We start from the raw sequence: 22685 nt of genomic DNA on the forward strand, positions 1-22685 counted from the left end.
TGACTTGACCAGTGTCCTCTCAATGGCCGGCAGAGCTAGGCTGTTTAAACGGCCTTGGCCCATTGTGTTAGGGGTGTAGGACTCGAGCCACTTTAAACAGGAGAAGCTCCTTTCTACACCTGCAGATGTAGCTCCAATTGTTGCCACTAATGAGAACAGTTTGTAAAGCTGAGGCATCGCACTGTCCAACTCCACGTCTTTAAAGGTCCCATGGCATGAAAATGTCACTTTATGAGGTTTTTTAACATTAATATGCGTTCCCCCAGCCTGCCTATGGTCCCCCAGTGAAAGCTCATTGTGGGACTGGCTCTAGTGGCTGTAATTCTGCACCAAGGCTGAATTTCAGGAAAGAGACTTCAGATACAGTATTAGGGGACCACTAAGGTCTATATAAAAGAGACTTCAGATACAGTATTAGGGGACCACTAAGGTCTATATAAAAGAGACTTCAGATACAGTATTAGGGGACCACTAAGGTCTATATAAAAGAGACTTCAGATACAGTATTAGGGGAGCACTAAGGCCTATATAAAAGCATCCAAAAAGCAACATGTCATAGGACCTTTAAGGAACACTAAATAATCACACAGCTTTACCCTGTTACAAAAATAAGCATCTTAACTGAAGATGCTTATACTGTATGCAGTTACAGCTAAGAAAGTAAGTCTCTAGTGGTGTAAAAGTAATTTGCACTCCTCGCCACCAGGCGGCGACATTGACCAGTAAATGTTAAAGTAAACTTTAAGGGCAAGTAGTTTTGGAAAAGTTTTGGAAAAGCTTCTGTTGATGTCGGCAGCCATTACGCTGGTAGAAACTACAGTGCAACTAAATGTCTTTCTTCCATTAATTACAGGTAAATAACCAATTGGCTAGCAATTTTGCCAAGCAAATACCAAGAAATAGGTTGCAGCAATTTGTCTTTCGGCTAAACTTGCAAAATCTGCGATGGGACTGTTTTATAGTACAAAATCGCTGTCAATCAAAAGGAGATGCAGTCTTTCGACAGACCCTCCAATCATCACGCAGAAGCCCAGAGTCCAGGCCAGTCCACTCCTCCATTCACCCCCAGAGACGCTGAGCGTCCGTGGGCGGGACATAATCGCAGCATTTATCCAATGACCGGCTAGGTTCAAAGCACTTAAAAACACTGCTCAAAGCAGCCCTGTTGAAGTCCGTGGACGCCAGGCTTCAACAGGGAAATACACTGTGACGCTACGGGAATGTATGAGAAGGACATTGAGTCAGTCGACCTGCTATATGTAGCTGATTCTGAACCAACTTGTCGTCGAGATGAACGTGTTCTAACGCATTTTTAGTCAATAAAATGTTAACACAATAGCACATATTTGACCATTATTTTTTTGACATTTTAGGGGAAGCCAAGCTTCCCTTGCTGTCTTAAAAAAATCGCCTCTGACGGACACAAACGGAGACATTTGGAAACGAGGACGCGCATCAGTCGGTCTTATCGGTTAGGTAGCTTACAGACCTTTCAGTAACAGCTGTCTGTCTGTCTCTCTCTCTCTCTCTCTCTCTGTGTGTGTGAACGGTCATGTGATACGTGTTGTCAGACGTGTTAATACGGACGCAGATAGTTCTGCTGCTGGAGCTAAAACTCGTGTGAACGGAGATCCTTTTTAATCTCAAAACGCTGCTTAAACATGAAAATGTAGCAGTGTAGATGGAGCCTCAGTCTTTAGAAGTCTGTTACAGAAAGAGAGCTGGATATTAAAGCAAAGCCACAGGGTTCAATCCTGGACACGGGGCGTCCCACAGGGTTCAATCCTGGACACGGGGCGTCCCACAGGGTTCAATCCTGGACATGGGGTGTCCCACAGGGTTCAATCCTGGGCCCCTTGTTGTTCTCCACCGGGACATTAAACACAGACAGTAGCAGTAACTGTAAAAACATTTCAAAATGATTTATCAGCTCAGATACTAAAAGCTGGATGTTGCAGTATTTTCCTACAGCTAAATTAAGCTGAAAGTCTGAAAATAACTTTAAATTAGGAACTTGAATGTGTCATTTCTTACATTAAGAAACTCAACATTGTTATTGATTTCATTTCACAAATGTCTGTTAACCCTCGTGGTGTCGTCCCGTCGACCGAGCAACTTTTAGTTTTTCTGGGTCGAAATCTGAAATCAAAACATCTTTTTTTTTTCTCACATTTTTGTCACTTTTGCTGTTTGTTTCTGCGCTTTTTTTGGGATGTTTTTCCTGCTTTTTTTGCACCACGTTTTTGAAGCTTTTTCCCAAAAAATTTTATTACTTTTATCAAATTTTTTTCTCCAAATGCTATAAAATTGAATAAAACACCCAAATTCAATGAACGTAGTGAACTGATCATTTATTTTACGTGTGAAGAGCGTTGTAGGGAACCATCCACGTTATTTTCTTTGGACAATTTAGTTGAAAGAAACCCAAATTTCTGATAAAGAAACTTTGAAAAACGTAAATCTAAACATTACTCATCTCTCCCCGTTCACTACCGGACAGTTTTCTTCTGAAATAAAGTCCCGTGGTGGACACGGGAAGGGGCGGGACATCCCCTCTCTACAGTGTGTATCCTCCTACTGTCCATCCAATCAGCTGCCACCAGCTCGTTAACTTACTCTGTGACAAACGTTTGAGTCGATGCTTTCTGAAAACACTAAATCTTCACCCGGACGTTCCTTCAGTGTCAGCCAAAAATGTTCCTCGCTGTTCTTTGGATTGTTCTGTTGTTGTTTAGTTTAAGTTTCTTTGAGTAGCGGCTGTTTTTTCCACGTGTTAAAGATTCCCTTTGAAACTAAATGTCATTGTGATCTGGACTCTTGAGTCTTTTCCAATCTGTCCTTCATTATTTATTCTTTTTCCTGGTGCTATAAGTTTGGACTAGAAATCATTGTGAAAGTGCTCTTAATCACGGTGTGCCCCGAAATCCCCATCACCAAACTCCACCAGACTCCATGTAAATAATCACTACTTTTAGCGTGTATAGAGCCAGCATATTTCCACCAGACTCCATGTAAATATTCAGTACTTTTAGCGTGTATAGAGCCAGCATATCTCCACATGTAAATGGGTGAATTAAGGGTTATCTCAACCAAACCAGAGTGGTGATTGTTGGAACAGTGGAAAGAAGAACCAAGACGGCTTTTGGTAGTTTTATTTAGTTTCTGTCCACTTTGAATGAAGAGTGATTTATGATGATAAAAGTCCTGATTATTTACATGGAGTCTGGTGTAGTTTGGTGATGGTGATTTCGGGGCTGTTTCATGTTAAACTAAAAGGATCTTACTCTTTAACATAAAGGTCTATCTCTGTAGGGATCCATCCCATAATGTATGTGATACATAGAGTCCTTTGTTTGTAAAATCTGGCTGTGAAGATGAAGCTGCTGAGTCGTCTCATTAAAAACTACATTTGTACCATCGGACTGTTTGTGTTTTTCACATCTGTACACAAACTCACACAGCCTCCTTCCTAATGTCAGCTGTTAACTCTCTGCTGCAAAGATTCAGGGATTCATCTCCAACTATTTTCATAATCCATTAATCAGTTTGAGTCATTTTTTTATGAGAAAACAGTCAAACGTCTGTGCTTCCAGCCTCTTAAATGTGAATATTTTCTAACAGCTCACATAAAGTCTAGAGCTGCAACGATTCATTGATGAGACGTCAACTTATCTCAACACACACACACACACACAGACACTTGCACACACACACACACACACAGTCACACACACACACACACACACAGTAACGTTACATTCTGGTACCAAACAAACAGACATCGTAGCTTCAGAGAGAGAAAAAATATATATTATTGTTTATTTATATTTTTATTTAATGTGTATTTTGTTTTTGTATTTTTGGAGCTGCTGTAACAAGGGGAGTTCCCCAGGGTGGGATCAATAAAGTCTATCTCATCTCATCTCATCAATGCTTATTATTCTTATTCTTATTATTTGTATTGTGACATATTGATTTATGAACAGAAATCGACGCCCAGAACTGAGTCATAGCAAAGAGCAGGTGGTTGATGCTGAGTCACTTCCTGCAGTTAGAGCTTCCTCTTCCTCTCCCGCTGCCGTGTTACGCGCAGATAACCGACTCTAATCGGTGCTAGCGGCCCGCTGTGACCGGCGGACTGCAGCTGTTTGCGGCTGTGTGCGGCTGTGTGCAGATGTGTGCGGCTGTGTGCAGATGTGTCGGACTTTCAGCCGTTTCTCAGACTGAAGGTAAGAGACAGAAAGACACCGAGTGTGTAAAAGTGAAAGTAAAGTTTCAGCGGGAACACCGGGACTTTCAAAGCCATCTGAGGCTCAGAGAGTGGATGTTTGGGAACGTTACTGACGGATAGTTCAGGGACCCAGAGGCAGTCGGTCGGTCAGTCGGTCACACTGATCTCAGGTCAGTTTACAGTTGATTTAACCCTTGTGTTGACTTCGGGTCACATTGGCCCGTTTTAAATTTTTGTTTTATATCAGAAAATATTGGACGTAGAAATAAGCGCTGAAAATGTGTTGAAGAAAAATTTTAAAATTTAAAACGTTGGAAAAAGCAAAAACAAATTGTCAAAAAAAGGCGTCACAAATGTCAGAAAAAAAGTGTTTTCAAGGTTGAAAGGAAGACAACACAAGGGTTAAATAAGAAACGAAGAGGAGGAGGGGATTCCCCTTCAGCCCGTGCTCTCTAACATCCGTCTTTACCTGGTCGCACTGATGGGGTGTGTGTGTGTGCGTGTGCGTGTGTGTGTGTGTGTGTGTGCGTGTGTGTGTGTGTGTGTGTGTGTGTGTGCGTGCGTGTGTGTGTGTGCGTGTGTGTGTGTGTGTGTGTGTGTGTGATCAGCACGTGTGCAGCCATGCTGATAAAGGAGGGGAGACGACAGGTGTCATACCAACAAATGATCATCCTACAGACCCCTGAGAATAAAAAAACTAAACCCGCACAGAATAAAAATCTGTTCCTTCGGTTTTATAAACATGAGCAAAGTTAGAAAGATATTTACAGATTTGAACTTCCGGGATCAATTACTCTACAGCTAAGTTTTATTAAATCACAAACAATGCATCTTTCCTGCCGTAGTAAGGTAAACAACGAGCTACAAACTCATTTTCATCAAAACGAGCCGTCCTCCAACCTGGAGAAATAGCACTGGTCTCTACGAGCAGCCGCTTAGGGACCGTCTACAAACTACAGCACCTTAGGGACCGTCTACAGACTACAAGACCTTAGGGACCGTCTACAGACTACAGCACCTTCTACAGACTACAAGACCTTAGGGACCGTCTACAAACTACAGCACCTTAGGGACCGTATACAGACTACAGCACCTTAGGGACGTCTACAAACTACAAGACCTTAGGGACCGTCTACAGACTACAACACCTTAGGGACCGTCTACACACTACAACACCTTAGGGAACGTCTACAGACTACAGCACCTTAGGGACGTCTACAGACTACAATACCTTAGGGACCGTCTACAGACTACAAGACCTTAGGGACCATCTACAGACTACAAGACCTTAGGGACCATCTACAGACTACAACACCACCGTCTACAGACTACAACACCTTAGGGACCGTCTACAAACTACACCACCCAACAAAAATATTTATTAATTAAATGTTTAAATAAGGTAGTGTCTCCAAACTTTCCTCAATTATAGCTTGTCTCCTGCTAGTTGTAGTACAGCACTTACTTTTAAAAAAAAGCATATTCATAATTTTGGTAAATATGTTTTGCCAAAAACATTTAATATGTGTCATATAAACGAAGTCATGTATCCAAAACTACTCCACACATAGAACCCCCTCTGTTGGTTGTACTACAACACTTACTTTTAAAAAATAAGCTTATTCATAATTTTGGGGAATATTTTTTGCCAAAAAACTGTAATATATGTCATATTAACGAAGAAGAGTCATGTATCCAAAACCACTCAACACATAGAACGCCCCCTGCTGGTTGTACTGCAGCACTTACCTTTTAAAAAAAAAAAATACAGTATAATTTTGGGGAATATTTTTTGCCAAAAACGTTTAATATTTTAATAATTAAATAGAATCGTGTCTCTAAACTTACGTCACACATAATTACTCTTCTGCTGGTTGTACTACAGCACTTAGCACCGCCCAAGATGATTGTGATTGGTTTAAAGAAATGCCAATAAACCAGATCACGTTTTACTCCCATCCAGGAATGCTGTGTGGACTAGACAGACCGGTAGACAGGGGTGGATTGGCCATCTGGCAACTCTGGCAAATGCCAGAGGGGCCGGACCATTTTTTTTAATGTGGGCTGGTCAGATTTTTATTTATATATATATATATATATATATATATATATATATATATATATATAGGCTATACAAATAAATTGTCTTTACAGGCCGACAGCGCAGAGGATGGGTTTTTATCGCTTGCACGATTTCACTGTGGTTATAATAATAATAATAATATTAATAATAATACATATTAAGCATTTGGCCAGTCGGCAACGGCCGACCGACCCAATCAGAAGTTACTCAAATTGGGACATTCAGTCGAAATCAAGCACGTCACCTTCAAACGAGATCACTGTTTGCAGCGTTCAGGCTGTACGGGACCCTCCCGGTGATCATGCTGCTCTGGGGAACCGGCTGCTGTCTGTCCGCGCGGCCGTCTGACGGCATCAGTATTAAATTGACATTACTAGTTTCATTACAGTTTCATTACCGGTTAAAAACGTCTCGTCGTGTTAAATAGTAGTCTAATTCTGTGTTTTGGTACAGTTGGTTTTAACGCCTGATGTGAAGTGTAGGCCTATAGGAGGACACATGACAACCCTGAACAAGCAGCGTCGCTCTGCTCCGTCTTTCTGCTGTGCCCCATTCACGTAGTGTTTAGTTTTACACTATGAAGGTTAAACTCTGGAATTAATCCGCGGTTCACATGTATGTATGAACTGTGGTGGTCCGTTACACTGTAGTCTCAACATCACTGATCAGTTCTGATCAATAGAATATAGAAAACATTATGTAGTGGAAGTTTTTCTTGTTAACAGCAGGAGGGTAGATTAGAAACACAAGAAATGAAACTAAGTTACTGAGAATGAATCCAAAGTTTAGTCTTTGAGTATTTATTTATATTTATAAATATAGGAACACGGTTTCACAAGTACAACAGCACAGTGGGAAAGTGTATTCAACGAATGAGAGAAAGCACACAGTATATATGCATCTTCAGTGAGATAGACAAGGCATGCCCCTCTTTCTAACCATGACTCACACATTTCTTACAATCAAACACAGTCAGACATTCAGGAGCCACCTCACTTCTTCCCCTCTGTACCACTTTCAACCCCAAAGTTTAGACATCCCGTTTATCTCAACTATGTGAGAAGTCTCAACTATCCAGGCAGAAATAACAGACAGTTTAGGGGGACCTTGTAGTCCCTATCTGTTCAGCGTACATATTACGTTCCCAGACTTGGTGACTCTTACTTTCAATATGTGAGAATAAGAGAAGAAAAAACCTTCAGCATTATGAGACAAATTAAAACAGAAATAAGACAAAAATATAAAGAATCATGCTTAAACATAATTTTTTCCACTACAACTCCACCCTTTTGATTACAAAATAATCACAATAAACAAAATTACTGTTATGAATGGGAATATATATTCTTATAGCTTCTTCCATGTCTCTTCGTGTTGTCAGAGGTTCGTCCTCTAGCACTTGACAAACCGTAGGAAACAAGTCTTTACCACTGTTTCATGTGTGTGTGTGTATATAGTCCCTTTCTCCATTTTGCATTCAAACATACTATAGGAATAATCAACCAAAACAAATTTTACTTTTAAGGGTTCAAACCCTGTTACACAAATAATCACGTAAGCTAACTTTATCTGTTAAGATTCAAACATTTTAATAAGATAATCATATCTTATTTTTAAAATTTCAACCTTATTGATTATACATGTTTATTGCTTAAATGTTTTTTGAAAAAGGTACAAAAAAACCCCCCTTTTTTAATAATAGCAAGCATCACGTCTAAGTAAAAGAATAAAACAAAATTAATCAGTTTCACACAGTATCAGAAGCAGTGTCCTCAGCTTTGTTATTATTCCCAGAAAGACGAAACAAATCAGAGGACTCAATGTTTTGCAGTGCTTCATACTGAACCATATTTACCATAAAAATGGAGGAAATCATTTTCTTGATTAGTGGAAAAACACAGCAAACACAGATTAGGGAACCAACCAACAAGGTAATTGCTGGTGCAATAAATCTTGCTAACCAAGCCTTCCATCCCCCTTCAAAAACCCAAGCCCACCAGTCCCATCCTGCATAGTGTTCTGGGACGTCCTGTGCTTTGAGATTAGTCAAAAGTAGGTTTAAGTGGTGAACGGTGTCAGTGATGTTTCCTTCAATGTCTGGGATGAATGTGCAGCAATGTGTTCCAATGATGTGGCATAAACCCCCCTGTGCAGCTAACAAAAGGTCAAGTCCCATTTGATGTTGTAAAAGCATATTTCTCATAGCCTTTAAAGCGGGAGGAAATTCACCAAATCCTGAAATCATTATTGCAGTCAAATTCTCAAGACTTTCCTGAATCCGATCTATGTTATGTGCGTTATTCACTGTTCCATACCATGGAAAAATCCCTGCTGCGAATTTGTTACCTGGGCCAGTTACCCCTCGTTTCTGTCTAACTGAATCATCAGATGTAGGCACATACATGGGATAATGGTGTGTCGTGTGCATGAGAGACGCCATTACGGTGATTGAAGGAGTCAAATATATTACACTACATCTTCCCGCCCAAAGCGGAGCCAAAATTTGATACCAGTGATCTCCGCAAAGCCAAACATAGTCTACGAGTGAACCCGCACCTGAATCTTCAGGCCATCGCATCATGTGAATCAGAGATGTGTTCAGTACTGAAGCATTAAGATAACCCGGTGTGGAGTCAAGGCATGCACTAATGTCAAATTCCCCCGTCGCGCATGTACAGTTCAGAACATGTTGACAACCTGTGGTTACACCCAAGTACTGAGAACCCTTTTGTCTGGGTCTTTCAATGCATAAGGCATGTGTCAAATCTTTCATAAGGCTGTAAGAAACTGTCCTATGCTATCAGATGCTTTCTCATTTTTGGTTGTGAACATAGTACCATTTGGAGCGCGCACGGAACGGTTTTCAAAACCCTCACAGGGTGAAGGTAGAGAGGAAGTCGAGTAATACTGACCCCCCTCTTCTCTGACATCTTTAAGAGCTGTCAAAACACAAATAACTTCAATTAAGTTCAATGAGTGTGGTTTTACTGGAGTAGCCTGTTTCTGTCAGTGAGGAAATAGTGAACAAACACAGCAAGAGTCATTATAACCCACATCATGCGTAAATTTCTTGACTAAACCAAGCCATACATTAGTAGAGAATGCGTCGTTTCCATCAGAAGAACTCCATCTATTTGACAAACTTTCAAAAGTCTGAGTCAAATGTGGTGTGTTGTCAAATGTGGAAGGTGAAATTACTTCAAGATAAAAAGGTCCACAGGGAATTCTCCCTAATGTCCTAATGCATACAACATAATAGCCTTGGTCTGTGTGTTGAGCCTTGTTCAATGTTAACAATATTGCTGTTGTGGAGTAATCTACTTTCTTTATTGATAGTCTACCAGTTAAGTTTGTTTGATCATTAGGAACCTTATAGCCCCAATCAGCTCTTCCTGTATGCTAAACAGCCTGTTTCCATGTGGAACACACAGGTCCCCTTTGTGGTTTAAATCCATAGTCTTCTATTTCTGGAATATAGCATACATACACCTCTGCTCCTCCCATCTCCGCTTTTTCACTTCCACACCACACATAATCACATGGTTGAAGCAAAAGAGTGGATGTTGTGTTAATCATAACTGTAACATTAGCTCTGTGGTGTCTGTTGTACCCCGAACGCCATCTACTCCTAGACGTGGAAGATGTTGAACGCGTCACCCGTCTTTCCCCTCCCCCATCATGTTCCTCACTAGTGTTCCTAGTGTGTTTGTGGGTGTCAGTGTCATTAGGATAAGAAATGTTAGGAGTAATAGTTACATCAGTCAGCGGTTTATCATATTTTTCTAGCATCAAAATTGTAAAAACCACAAATGCAGAAATGAAAAACATACACATTAGAAATCTGGATCCCCCGAATCTCCTCGGAGGATACCATTTCAGCCTTCTTCTGTCCGGCTGCTCCATGTGTGTGTTTTCACAGCACTCTGCTCTGAGTTTTCAGAGGAATGTCAGATGCTTTTCGGTAAACAAAAATGTGCTGTGAGTGTCTGAGCAGCGTGTGTGTGCTCTTCAGGAATGTGCAATGACACTCCTGCTGCTGCAAAGAATATTAGCAGTACGATACCAGTGTTGTAGATCTCGCGTTTTCTCCTTTGATGTGTGGAAAAACAGTGAGAAACTTCTGTTTCCCTTGTTCCACTGTTGGTTCAGAGATAGCACAGAAACGCCGTCAGGCTATCCCTTAATCGATTTCTGTCGTCGGTGACTCAGCAGGGACCTGCTCGTCACTTGTTGTAGGTTCTCCCAGAACCTGTTCTCTCTCTCCTGGATCTGGGACCTTTCTGCAGTGTGATGCGTGTATCCAGGTGGCTCTCTCAGCGACTTTTACTGCCGTGTGTGTGACCAAGAGAATCTGGAATGGTCCACTCCATCTACTGGATTTCCAACTCTTCCTTCTGAAGTTTTTTACCACCACGAAATCCCCAGGTTTAAGCTTATGTAGCTGTCCTTCAGCCGGTTTAGGCAGACCTGCTGAAACCTGAGTTCTTATGGTAGAGAGAGCAGAGGAAAGTTGAGTGCAGTATTTTATCATGTCATGTTCACATAGAGTTGTGCTTGGGATCTGCGCTCTCGGCACTTCTGTCCTTACATAAGGAGGTCTCGCAAACAAAATCTCATATGGACTGAGATTGGAGCGAGATCGTGTTCGCATCCTCATGTACATTAAAACTAGAGGTAAAGCCTTTGTCCAAGGAAGGCCTGTGTCTGCGCAGCATTTAGCTAGCTTTGTTTTTAACGTTCTATTCTCAATTTCGACCGCCCCTGAGCTCTGCGGATGATAAGAACAATGCGTCGTGATGTTTATTCCAATAAACAAACTTATTTGTGTTATTGCTGAGTTTACAAAATGAGCTCCATTGTCACTAGACACATGGCTCGGAATTCCCCATCTTGGAATTATTTCTGTCATTAGAGCTTTTGCCACCACTGAAGCCGGGAACACCTCCACCCATTTAGAAAACATATCAACCATAACGAGGCAATATTTTTTCCCCTCTGATGGTGTTAACTCCACAAAGTCCATCATCAAATGTTCAAATGGTCTTGTTGGTGGCTGGTGTGCTGCCTGTTGTGTGCAGTGCATTACATACAGCTACCTGTGTTGGTAGTAGGATGGCAATTAAAAGATCATTGATCAATTGATGATGTAAAATGGGCTTACCATCAGATTTCAGAAAATTCCGGTGTTTCCAGAGTGCACCAAAGTCGTGCACCACCCCAAAGGCATACCTGGAATCCGTGTAGATGTTTACAGATGAACCGTCAGCCAACTTACATGCTTCAGTGAGTGCAATCAGCTCGGCTGCCTGTGCAGAAAAATGTTTTGGGAGAGATTTAGCACTTAACGTTGCTGTGTCAGACACTACTGCAAACCCTACCTGTCCCTGTCCCGTTTCTGGGCAGCGAGATGCTGACCCGACTATATACAAAATGAGATCTGGGTTTTCCAATGGAGTATCAGAAAGATCTGGACGAGGTGTACATGCTTGCTCCAGTTCTGCCAGACAATCGTGTGGTTCTCCCTCGTCTGGTGTAGGCAAAAGAGAAGCTGGGTTAAGTACAGTGCAACGTTTAACTGTCACATTAGCCATATCAAGCAGACATGTGTGATATCTTAGGTATCGTGCTGCAGACAAATGTGAAGCTTTTTGCTCAAGTAGGATCAGAGAGACAGCATGTGGAACTAACAAAGTGAGTGGAGCATATCCTACAATGTCCCTAGATGCAGCCAAAGCTTTTTCAGCAGCTGCTACAGCTCTGAGACAAAGTGGAAGTCCAGCAGCAACTGGATCCAGCTTTGCAGAGAAATAGGCTACAGGTCTGAGTCTGTCTCCATGCGGCTGCAGGAGAACAGATGTCATGCATCCTAAACGCTCATCCACTGTCTGAGTGAAATGGAGATTAGGATTTGGTAAACCTAAGGTAGGCGGACTTTGAAAAGCCTTTTTGAGATTTACAAAGGCCTGCTCAGCCTCTGTCGTCCAAGTTATGGGGTTGTGTGCAGTTAGATTCTTACCGTGGATGACGTTCATTAACGGTTGAATCTGTTGAGCGTAATTTGGGATGAAAACACGACAATAGGAACACATTCCTTAAAATGACATCATTTGTTTTTTAGTCACAGGTTTTGGTAGGGAAACAATTGCCTCAATTCGCGAAGGAGACAAGGTTTTCCCTTTTGCCGAAATGTCATGTCCCAGGAAGTGAACCTCTTGTTTTACAAACTGCAATTTTGTCAGACTGGCTTTGTGTCCCTCAGTTGCAAGATGAAACAATAGCGCAATCGTGTCTCGCTCACTCAGCTCTTTTGTAGAGCTTCCAATCAATATATCATCGACGTACTGCAATAGACTTGAACCCGGGCTGAGTGTTAGACTGTCGAGGCTGTCGCGCAGCGCATCATTGTAAATAGTTGGAGATTCAGTGTAGCCCTGACAAAGTCGTGTGAAAGTGTATGGTTTTCCATCAAACAGGAAAGCGAACCAAAACTGACTATCTTTGTCCACCGGGACACTGAAAAATGCATTAGCCAAATCAACTACTGAGAACCAGGCTGCATCGCCTCTAATCCCCTGTAGGATTATGTAAGGATTTGGTACATTTGGCGCGCGTGCGTGGACAGCCGCATTTACTGCTTTCAAGTCCTGAACAAAACGCCATTCTGTCGGGAGATCTTTAGCCCGCATTTTCTTCACAGGAAAAATTGATGTTCGCACAGGAGAATCTGGACATGGAATAATAACTCCAGCAGTCAATAAGGAGTTAAAAACGGGTCGGATTCCATCAATAGCTTCCTGTTTTAATGGATACTGGTGTTTTTGTGGCCTGAAGTCCGAGCATGGCGTTATGACTACAGGTTGGCAATTTTGAATTAACCCTACGTCATATTTGTGTGTCGCCCAAAGGTGACGTGGTACTTCTGCTAGAAGTGGAGATACATCAGTGGGTAAAGTTTCATTTTTACCGTGCATATAGATGTCAGTTGTAGTCGCAGGTTCACTCAAAATGAAAACACAGCGAATACAAGGCACACGCCGGGATGAAAGTTTTCTATAATATCCTGTTGAGGGAGAAAATGAAATACAGTTATCAGCCGTGTCAGTCCAGTCAGTCAGGTTTTCACAAGTCGTCACAAAGTGTCCGTGGTCTGTTCCCTGGTCTTAGGGAGACAAAGAGAGAAGAATGTGAGCTGTGGAGTTTGGAATTCTGAAAAACTTTTTCTGTTTATCAGTCAAGATAACAGCCACTGCACATGTGTGTGTGCGCCAGTAGGCATAAGATAACTCAAGCTCATCTTCGGACTGGTCCAAGAATTTGTCAACATATTCTTCGCCCGGATCCCGTGAGACAAAGGAAATACAATGTAGTTCTTGTGATCCTTTTAGCACCGCCAGAGGTGACACAATCTGTTTTACTTCAGCCAGGAGATTTATGGCCTGACAAAGAGAAATGTCCCATACAAATGTGAACAAGTATTTGCTTTCTGAATTTGACAAAAACATGTTATTTGAAAAACAATTTTTCTCAAGACGCACAACTTTAAGGCCAGTGTGGGTAGGGATTACCCCTATTCCAAAAAGACACATCAAATCTCTGCCCAATAAATTTATAGGACACACTGGCGAGAGTAAAAATGAGCATTTTACTCTCCTCTCTGGTTCTGAATCTTTAGGATCTGTGTCTGATCTGTACACAAGTCATGAGGGTTGTGAATCTGTCTGGCATGACTATTCCACTAGCACTCCTAGAAAAAACAAGTCTACCCGAAAGTTTTTGATTTGGAAACAATGATTTTTTCAAAACTGAATTTGTAGCCCCAGAATCAACCAAAAATTCTATTTCCCTTCCCAGTATCGTTAACACAGTTGTAGGCATTTTCTTATACACATCAGGCTGATACATAGAATAAGTAGATTTATTCTGCTCTAATTGTTTCTTTTCAATATGCTGTATTGCGTCTAATATGATTTGCCTATCGTGTGGGGAAGGTGTAGGTGTTTGTGGCGTGCAAAAAAGCGAATCTTCGTTGCAAGCAGGTGTATGTGCGTGTGTGTGTTTGTTACCCTCCTCAAAAAATGCAGCCGTGTCGTCCAGTCCTTTAGTCCCACCACCATGTTCCTCCCCCGCCTCCTGTCAATCTGCATGCTGATGAGGGTCGTCGTACTGGCCCTTGGATGAATTGTTTTTGGGATGTGGACAGTCATAGGACCAATGTCCTTTCTCCCCACAGTTGTAGCATGTACCTCTATCTGCCGCGGGGAATGTGCCACGTCCTCTGCCTCTGCCTCTGGCTCTGCCTCGTCCTCTGCCTCTGGCCCTGAAGCCACCTCTGTTGGCGCCTCTGTGAGCTCCTCTCTCAGCACCTCTCCCCTCTTGGGACAGTGCTGTGACAGTTTTCAGGAGAGACAGCTGTGCATTGTTTTTGTTCTCTTGTCTTTTTCTCTCGGCTTTGTTTCTTGTGTCATCCAAGATTTTCTCAGCATGTCTGGCATGCTTAATGATCTCGGTCAGACCTGAATCTTGCCATCCAATGCAGGTTTTCTTCACTTCTGCTTGAATGTCAGGGAGCAGTCCACCCATTAGTATATTCTTGAAATGGGCTTCCCAAAGTTCAACAACTGCACCCGTGGCGTCTGTGCGTGCAATGCCACTGTGGCGATCAAAAATCCCAGCCAGTCTGTGCTGGAAATCTTCCACCAGCTCGCCTCTTATCTGCTTGGTGTTTGCTACACGTGACATGTCAATGCGATCCGAAAACGTGGTTTCCAAACCGGTGAAGAGCTGCTCCATTGCATCAGCGTAGGCATCGTTTTGTCTGTTGGAAAGATTTGGGTGATGGATTTCTGGATCGCGGTTCTGATTATCAGGGAAAAAGTTTTTGATCTTTGCATATTCCATAGGCCCCAGATTCTGCATCATGGCGCGTCGTACTTCTTGAATGGTTGGCAGAAAAGTCTCAATAAACACTCTGAGGAGTTTTGTAAAGTGTGTACCAGAATTCTTGCAGGGGGGAAGGTGACTTGTGGCATTTCTAATGTCTGTTTCAGTCCAGGGTCTGTACAGCACGCCCACTCCTGCTGGTGTAGAAACTTGAATCATCGGGAATGCATCAGCTTTGTCTTCCTCAGTCTTTGTTGCTCCTTCTGTGGGGCCCAGAAATGCTGAGAATTCGTCATTCGCAGATGCACCGTTGCTACGGTAGTCTTGTTCCTTCCTGCTCCTCATCCGTCTGTCGCTGGGCTCTGGTACCTTCCTGTATTTTTTCCTTGGTGCGGGCGGGGGTGCAATTGTTTTCTCTCTCTGTTATCAGCTTCTCTTATCCACATATTAAAACATTCTTTGTTTTCTTCAATTTGTTTTAAAACCTCTGTTTTAACCGTTTTCTTGCCTTTTTGCTTTTTCTCTTCTTCTTCTAAATCAAGTTTTAACATTCTTAATTTATGGGTACTAAACGTGCCCGCTGGCGGAAAATCAAATTTCTTTGACCAGTATGCCAGATATTTTGTGCAGTCCGGTCCATATTTTTTTACCATCTCACCCACAATGGGTCCAGATGTCTCGCATGGCTTGGAATTTTCGTTTCCCATAGTGACAGAAGCTTTAGTATACTATTTTTCTTTTCAATGCGGTCGTCACCACAAAGCTCAGTTCTTTTCTTCGGCAAACCTTGTAAAAACCCGGTACAGCCCTGCAGACAAAAAATTTTTAACAGTCAATAACTTGTTTTTAAACTATTTTATTTCCTCTGCAGTCTGTCTCTAATAGTCAAGAACTCTGTCGGAGTATTGTAGACTATTATTTTTTCTTTTCTAAGGCTTTCAATTACCTTTAGTTAGTTTTCTTCTTCTAACCTTTTTTTGACCAGCCCAACAGTCTGTCTCTTCTGTCACTCTTTTGCCCTGTCTCGTATCAACGAGATAATCACAGATATATCCCTTTCTGCAAGAGAATGTCACTTCTTACCCAGTTATATTTTTTGTTCTTAACAAAATGACCCCAAACAAACAAATAATAATAAAAAATATATATTATTTCACTCAATTTCTAAATCTCAGAATTAGTTTCATTTATTTTAACCAAAATGATTATGTTTTTCCTGCAATCCTTTGTTACACAATTCGTTTTAGAATGTTTGTTCAATTTTTGAATTCACAATCCAATTAAAATGAATTGATTTAGATCTTACCCGTGCTGCGTTAAATTTCTTCCTGTTCGTTGGATCGGAGTGGAGAAACAGTCAAGAGTCCTCCGCGGTCTGACCCTCTTCACTCTGAAAATGTTTTTATAATCGAGGTTAGAGAGGCAGGCTGATCGATGATCCCCTGGTTTGCAAGACCTCAGGCCCACGGAGGTCTCAGTCCGTTCTCCCAACCGATCCTGTTCGTGACGCCAAATTGTGGTGGAAGTTTTTCTTGTTAACAGCAGGAGGGTAGATTAGAAACACAAGAAATGAAACTAAGTTACTGAGAATGAATCCAAAGTTTAGTCTTTGAGTATTTATTTATATTTATAAATATAGGAACACGGTTTCACAAGTACAACAGCACAGTGGGAAAGTGTATTCAACGAATGAGAGAAAGCACACAGTATATATGCATCTTCAGTGAGATAGACAAGGCATGCCCCTCTTTCTAACCATGACTCACACATTTGTTACAATCAAACACAGTCAGACATTCAGGAGCCACCTCACTTCTTCCCCTCTGTACCACTTTCAACCCCAAAGTTTAGACATCCCGTTTATCTCAACTATGTGAGAAGTCTCAACTATCCAGGCAGAAATAACAGACAGTTTAAGGTGACCTTGTAGTCCCTATCTGTTCAGCGTACATATTACGTTCCCAGACTTGGTGACTCTTACTTTCAACATGTGAGAATAAGAGAAGAAAAAACCTTCAGCATTATGAGACAAATTAAAACAGAAATAAGACAAAAATATAAAGAATCATGCTTAAACATAATTTTTTCCACTACAATTACACTTCACATTTTATATCCATAAAATGATTGTGTTATTGTACAATTTAGCAGTAAAAGCAGTAGCCTCTGGAAGTCAATCCTACATTTTTCAACTTGACCATAAAGCCCTGTTCATGCTAATTAAACAACTGACTTTGGGGTCAAGTGTTGTTGTATCTGGCCCATGTCCCAAATGTGAAAGCCCCCTTACTGGAATACTGAATATAATAATATTCCATTATATTTTGTATTTTAAATTGTTACCTGCCACCAAAATTTTGTGATTTCCTTGCCATAAATATAGACGTTTTTGAAAATAAATGTATCAGAATGCAGGAATTAAATGTCTTTTACCAGACCCCCCTTGCTTTATTTGTTCCCCCAAAGGCCAATTCTGAGCAATGAAAAACCCTGAAATATAATCACAGACAGCTGTAAAAAACATATTAAAATTGCAGTGTTAGAGAGTTAAAACAGATGAAAAGATGGAGAACCAGACAGACAATATGTACAGTGTCAACAGAGAGAAACACGGACAATCGAACAGACAGACAAGAACAACATACTGTAGAGAATGACAGTAACATCATACAAACGGCATAAACAGACAGACAGTATGTGTACATTTGTTATAAACGTGTGCTCTTTAAAAAGTAGTAAACATTGTTTGCCAGTTACTTACATTAAATGTTTAAAAATCTGTTACATAAGGTACTGCTTATATTATTTCACCATCTGTACACAAATGTAATTAGTGAATGTAAGTGTCCGTGGGTGGGGCTGCATGGTAATGTGGGCTGGTGGGACTACAGTGCCAGGGCTGAATTTTGGTCCCAGTCCGCCCCTGCCGGTAGAGAGACTACTTAAACAAAGATTCAAATACAACTGAATTGGGATTTAAAGTGACTTAAATTACCTGTACAATGTGTTCAGGGCTAGAGGTGTGAATCTCCAATGATCTCCCAATTCGATTCGATTACGATTATCATGTCATCGATTCAATATCTCGATGCATCACACTGCGTCAAATACATTTTTCTATTAAAGCCATATAGGATATTTAATTCATAGCTTTTCAAGCTTCAAAAACAAAACATTCTGCAGTGCTCTAATACTAAATAAATTGGATACATAAAACTACAGCACTGAGCACATGGCACTTCCTGAATGTGCAAAACATACCAGAATATGTAAACAGAAAGGTTGTTAGGCCTACATTAAATTGTAAACAGAAATAATCGATTATGGCCCGGCCGATTATCGATGCAGCATCGTCCACGTCCACGACTGGATGCATCGATTATTTGATTAATTTCAACACCTCTATTCAGGGCCTCCTGCGGACTCATGGCGGCAGCAGACACAAAGCCGGGAGGGTCGGAGGAGTTGACGCTACGCTCCGAGGAGTCCAGCCTTCGGTCCAAAGAGTTGACACTACGCTCCGGGGAGTCCAGCCTGCGGTCCGACGAGTCCAGTCTGCGGTCCTGGGAGTCGGAGCTGACCTCCGTCCAGCACTCCCTGAAGTTCGTGTCGCCGCTGAAGGAGGAGTTTGTCTGTCCGGTCTGCAGAGGAGTCGTGCTCAACCCGCAACAGAACTCCTGCGGACACATCTACTGCTTCCTCTGCCTCCAAAAACTGCTGTAGGACCAATCAACTGTTATTATTATTATTAACCCTCCTGATGTCCTCGGGTCAGATTTGACCCATTTTCAAAAAGTTTCTATATCAGAAATTTGGGTTTCTTTCAACCAAATTCTCCAAAACAATAATGTGGATGGTTCCATACAACGTTCTTGACAAGTTAAATACATGATCAGTGCACTACTTTCATTTGTGTTTGTGTTTTATTAAATCTTATAGCGTTGAAAAAAGTGACAACATTTTTTGGAAAAAACAACAAAAACGTCAAAAAAAAGTGCAGAAAAATTGACAATAACATTGAAAATTTGTGACAAAAAAATGCAAAAAAAAGTGACCAAAAAGTGACAATTTCTTTTTTTTAAAGTGACAAAAACGTCACCAAAAACATTTTAATTTGAAATTTTGACCCAGAAAAAAAAAAAGTTGCACGGTCGACGGAAAGACAACACAAGGGTTAAATAACTCGCTGTATTAATCGTGGTGTATTGTTAACGCCTGAGATGAGAGTAGAGAAGCAGTGTTTATTCATCAGGGATGGAACGATACACTCAATGAGCTGCAGATACGAATACTCATACTTATTTCTATAAATTATAAATTATTCATTTCTATACAGTCCCTCGAGGATTTCGCGGCCTTTTTTTGAGATTGTTGCAGCCCAAAATGCCTGATTTCGCGGGAGCTTTTGTAAAAATTGCGATAAAAGTTGCAATGTTTTTTGTATGTTTGTTGCAATGAAGTTGCGGGAGACAGTGAAAGTTGCAAAAAAGTTGGGATTTTTTTTGTATAGTTCTTTAAAAATAAAAAGGAAACTTGTTTTGGGGAGAATAAAACTACACAGGGCTGAGATTTCCTGGAAACCTTACCAAAAAGACTCAGGATGCTGTAAATTTTGGTATAATATGAAAATGGCTGGTGGATTTAAGACAAAAAATTATCTTATTATTGAATGAATCAAATTTGATCATATGTGTCAGTGGCTTGTTGATCTTTACATTGTTAGTTAATTTCCTATCCTGGCCTGGGACACATTCATACGGTTTAATAAAGTACTTATTGGACTTTAACTTATCATTGCACTTAACGAGAGTAGCTGTACTCAATTTAGGTCATCCTGTAGGTCTCATCTCCTGCATCCACCCAGTGTGTGCGCGTCAGTAGTGGGGGGAATTGTATGAGCAGACAGCCGACAGGATTGAAACAGCGTGAAAAAACGTTACAGCGTACATTGATGTTAAAATGTATACAGGTTGGCAGGGCGGTCTGAAATGTTTTGCACGGTCTCTCGCTGTACGTTTTGTTGGTAAATGTGAGATGTTCAAGTCTCATCTTCATATCGGAAACAAGCTCTCTCTCACTCCCGCTTGGTCAGTGGCTCTCAGAGTCACATTATACTGACGTAAAGTCGCGGGAAACTCCGGTTATTGGTCAAATTTGTGGAAAAGTTGCGGTGATTGGTCAAAATTGCGAGTCGCACCAAAGTCACAGTGATTGGTTAAATTCACGTGAATTGGCACAATCGCGACATTGCGAAATCCTGGAGGGACTGACTATATAACTTGTGATTAAAGCTGGAGAGGGGCTGAAGAGCCGCAGCTTGCTAACCCTGCTGCTCTAACACGTTTAAAAACTGCCTTCATTTTGTATCTCAACCGGTTGTAATCTTTACACTTTTATCTCCACTTGAAACCCGTTGTCGGTGCATCGGTCCATGGTCACGTGAAGTCTCTGTCTGCTTTCTGCTCTGGGTTTCAGGGAGAGTTCTTCAGCGTCCGGTCCAGTCTGTCCCGTGGATGGAACCGTGATCACACCAGCTGAGGTCAGAAACAAACCAGTATTTTAGTCTTACAACCAGTGAACACAACATTAAAGGGTAACTACTGTTGTTTTTTTTTCAATTTCCCTATGTTTTTGTGTCTTAGTTACTGGGAACAACAATCTTTGAAGTTGGTCCAGTATTGAGCGATGAACACTGTAACCGGCAGCCGTGAACCGAGCTGTAATGCAACCCTACAGGACAAATGTTCAGCATCAGTCAGCGTCCACTAAAAGTTCTGTTGTTGCTGCTGACAGACTCAGATTATTATTCTAAGAGTCTGACAACATTATGGAAAGGATCCCTACAGAGATAGACCTTTAAAACCTCTTTAAGACCTTTCTGTTTAACCAGTAACAGCTCTGAGGTCACTAGCACTAAACCCACCAGACTCCATTTAAAAAAGCAATACTTTAAGCGTGTATAGAGCCAACATATTTTCACATGTAAATCAGTAAACTATGTGTTTATTTCAACCAAAACTAGAGTTGTGATGGTTGGTAAAAGTGGAAAGAAGTCCCAAAACGGCTTTTTATACTTTTATTTTGTTTCTGTCAACTTTGAATGAAGTGTATATCACGATGCTAAAATGTTTATTTACATGGTGTCTGGTGGGTTTAGCGAACGGAATTTCGCAGATGTTTTTATGTTTAAAAAAAAGGATCTTACTCTTTAACAAAAAGGTCTATCTCTGTAGGGATCCTTTCATAATGTTGTCAGACACTTAGAATAATAATCTGAGTCTGTCAAAACAAGCACTTTATGAAGGTAAATACAAGCTGGACAATTGTCCTATTAACTTACATTATAGCTAGATCTCACTTAATACTCTTCTTAAACCCTTTTGCTCTTTGGGGAGCATAGGTCATTCATGAATTTCCTCCAACTGGTTTGGTGATGGGCGATCTTCTCTGCTTCCTTCCACGATGTTGTTGCTTTCTTGAGTTCTGCCTCGACAGACCTTTTCCAGCTGTTTCTTGGTCTTCCTGGCTTTCATTTTCCTTGTGGGTTCCAGGTTAAGGCCTGTCTGGTCGTGTTGGAGCGTGGTTTTCTTAAGGTGTGCCCGATCCAGCCCCATTTCCTGCGTTTGATTTGGGTTTCAATATGTTCTTGTTGTGTGGTTTGCCAGAGCTCTTCATTTGTAATTGTGTTAGGCCAGTAAATTTCCAGGATGTGTCGTAGGCATCTGTTAATGAATGATTGAAGCTTGTTCGATGATGCTTTTGTAGTTCTCCAAGTTTCTGCCCCATATAATAAAACTGATTTAACATTGGAGTTGAAGATTCAGAGTTTCGTATTTGTGGAGATGTGTTTTGCGTTCCATATTGGCCTCAGTATTAGAAAGGCTGTCCTTGCCTTTCCTATTCTTACTTGTATGTCTTTGTCACTACCTCCATCTTTCCCGACAATACTTCCCAGGTATGTATGTGTCCACCCCTTCTAGTGCCTCTCCATCCAGTTTAATGGCATCTATTTTGTGGTTTATGGTCATCACCTTTGTTTTTGTTTTATTGATGTGAAGTCCTGTGGTAGCTGCAGTTCTGGCAAGTTTTGTGAGTTTGGTCTGCGTTTGTGTTTGGGTGTGTGACAGGAGGACTATGTCATCAGCGAAGTCCAGATCTTCTAGGTGGGACCACATCGTCCATTGGATGCCCAGGTTTTGTTCAGATGTGGTTGTCTTCATGATCCAGTCAACTGCCAAAAGGAAGAGAAAAGGGGACAGTAAGCAGCGCTTTCGGATTCCTGTCTCTATTGTGAAGCTGTCTGTGAGGTTTCCGTTATGTATCACTCTACAGGATGATTGTAGATACAGCTGTTGGATGATGGTTATGAACTTCTTCGGGATGCCGTAATGTGCCATGAGTCTCCATAAAGTCTCTCTGTCTAAGCTGTCAAATGCTTTATGGAAATCTATGAATGTGAGGATGAGAGATGTATTCCATTCCAGGGTCTGT

At 41.3% G+C, this 22685-nt stretch overlaps 1 protein-coding gene and 1 long non-coding RNA gene across 2 annotated transcripts in view; one reads left to right on the forward strand and one right to left on the reverse strand.

The window, feature by feature from the left end:
* LOC118494904 overlaps positions 1–10270 on the reverse strand; it is a 19387-nt gene extending 9117 nt beyond the window's left edge. The window contains exons 1-2 of the long non-coding RNA XR_004897112.1: positions 10232–10270; positions 3663–3667 (exon numbers count right to left, since the gene is read on the reverse strand). This is a non-coding gene — a long non-coding RNA (uncharacterized LOC118494904). The remainder of the gene's footprint in view (positions 1–3662; positions 3668–10231) is intronic.
* The window catches only part of traf5 (Tnf receptor-associated factor 5), a 25209-nt gene continuing 6468 nt past the window's right edge, over positions 3945–22685 (forward strand). The window contains exons 1-3 of the mRNA XM_031297145.2: positions 3945–4229; positions 18605–18913; positions 20670–20733. Of these exons, the coding sequence (XP_031153005.1) occupies positions 18621–18913; positions 20670–20733 (357 nt within the window). The 5' untranslated portion in view covers positions 3945–4229; positions 18605–18620. The remainder of the gene's footprint in view (positions 4230–18604; positions 18914–20669; positions 20734–22685) is intronic.

The sequence above is a fragment of the Sander lucioperca genome, chromosome 4 (genome assembly GCF_008315115.2).
Source record: "Sander lucioperca isolate FBNREF2018 chromosome 4, SLUC_FBN_1.2, whole genome shotgun sequence".
Lineage (NCBI taxonomy): Eukaryota > Metazoa > Chordata > Actinopteri > Perciformes > Percidae > Sander > Sander lucioperca.